Source organism: Daktulosphaira vitifoliae, unplaced genomic scaffold, assembly GCF_025091365.1.
Source record: "Daktulosphaira vitifoliae isolate Bord-2020 unplaced genomic scaffold, ASM2509136v1 Scaffold_5, whole genome shotgun sequence".
In the NCBI taxonomy this organism is placed as follows: domain Eukaryota; kingdom Metazoa; phylum Arthropoda; class Insecta; order Hemiptera; family Phylloxeridae; genus Daktulosphaira; species Daktulosphaira vitifoliae.
In genome coordinates this window covers 260,095-261,659 of record NW_026099576.1, presented here as the reverse complement: position 1 = coordinate 261,659, position 1,565 = coordinate 260,095, and the positions used below count along the sequence as shown (strand labels likewise).

At 40.1% G+C, this 1,565-nt stretch overlaps 1 protein-coding gene across 1 annotated transcript; it reads left to right on the top strand.

The window, feature by feature from the left end:
• The first annotated feature begins 214 nt into the window (after positions 1-214).
• LOC126907135 (uncharacterized) lies at positions 215-1,468 on the top strand. Its single transcript, XM_050688224.1, has one exon. It carries the CDS (start codon positions 215-217, stop codon positions 1,466-1,468), a length of 1,254 nt encoding a protein of 417 aa, XP_050544181.1.
• Positions 1,469-1,565: the final 97 nt, after the last annotated feature.

Below are 1,565 nucleotides of genomic sequence, written 5' to 3'. Positions count from 1 at the left end.
CTTTATTCAGTCGACGACCGTGTCTTTATACTGGAAAAACGTGTTGACACTCTTTAAATGCCTCTGAGTTTCAACAGGAGTGTAGTGCACCATCATTTGAGTGATGGCATATACTCTACGACGGAGCAACCGGATAATCGTGCGACGCTATCGCAGCAGCAACTAACAAAGAAAAATATTGAATTTTTAAAATCGTTGGGTTGTCGAGTCAATCATGGCCGAGTACTTGCACGTGTTGGAAAAATGTCAACAAGACGACAGTGTAAAACGCGAGTACTATCTGGAACATCAGAGTTACAACAACTCGTACGAACACAACGATGAAATCCGTATCGAGGTGCGCAACAAGGAGAAATTCACCGTGCCGTGCGAAAGTTATTTGCAAATCGAAGGAAAACTTGAAAAACCACCAGCTGGAACAGCCGGTGAAATGGTTATGGGGCAAAATTTTCTCATGCACCTATTCGATGAAATCAGATTTGAGGTAAATGGTAAAGAAGTAGACAAGATAAAATACGTTGGTATGGCTACAACCATCAAGGGATATTGTTCATTCACACCCAACGACATTCGACGATTACAACCTGCCGGATGGAAATACGCGCAAATTTTGCACAACAACAACGATTTCGTCGATGGGACTGAATTTGTAGCGCAATGTCCATTATCTATGTGCATGGGATTTTTCGAACGGTATCGGCGCACACTGATAAACTGTACTCAGACTCTCGTGTTGAATAGATCGAGTACCGACAGCACTGTCGTATCATTGGTTCCACAGACAACAACAACAACAACAGACGATAAAGCGCAAGTTGCAACATTGATAAAACAAATCAACGTGAAAATATCGAAAATCAAATGGGTAGTAAAGTACTTTGAACCCAGCGTGAAAACTGAACTGGGTCTGATGCGTATTCTGGACAGCAAGAAATGGCTCCCGTTAGAATTTCAACACTGGGACGTTGCCGTTTACCCGTTGGTACCGCAGACAACTCATCACACGTGGTCGGTGCGCACCTATTCGAATGTGGAAAAACCTAGATATTTACTTATTGCCATGGGTAATGAGGACGAACACGTTCTCGGAGATTTCAATCACTGTTCATTGAGAAACGTCAAAGCGTATCTGAACGCTGACGAATACCCGTACGAGAACCAAAACGCCGATTTCGACAACAACAAGTACACAACGTTTTATAACTCGTACGCACAATTCCAGACAATGTATTACGGTCGTAAAGACCCCTATCCTTTATTGGACTATATAAATTACAAAAAACGTGGACCTATAGTCGTGATTGATTGTTCTAAACAAAACGACACCGTCAAGTCTTCAACGGTTGATCTACGCTTGGATTTCGAATGCTCCAAACAGTTTCCCGATAAAACATCATTGTATTGTGTAATTATTCACGACTGTCAAATGGAATACAACGCATTCACGGGAGAAGTACGAAAACTTTAATGTAAATACAAATTTATTTTTTATTATTGTACAATATACAATATAGAAACAAAAAATATGTATATATAACTACTATAATGTATATATAATTTTTTTT

Coding starts and splice junctions, on each gene's coding strand:
- LOC126907135 (XM_050688224.1), top strand. CDS start 215: ATGGCCGAGTACTTGCACGTGTTGGAAAAATGTCAACAAGACGACAGT.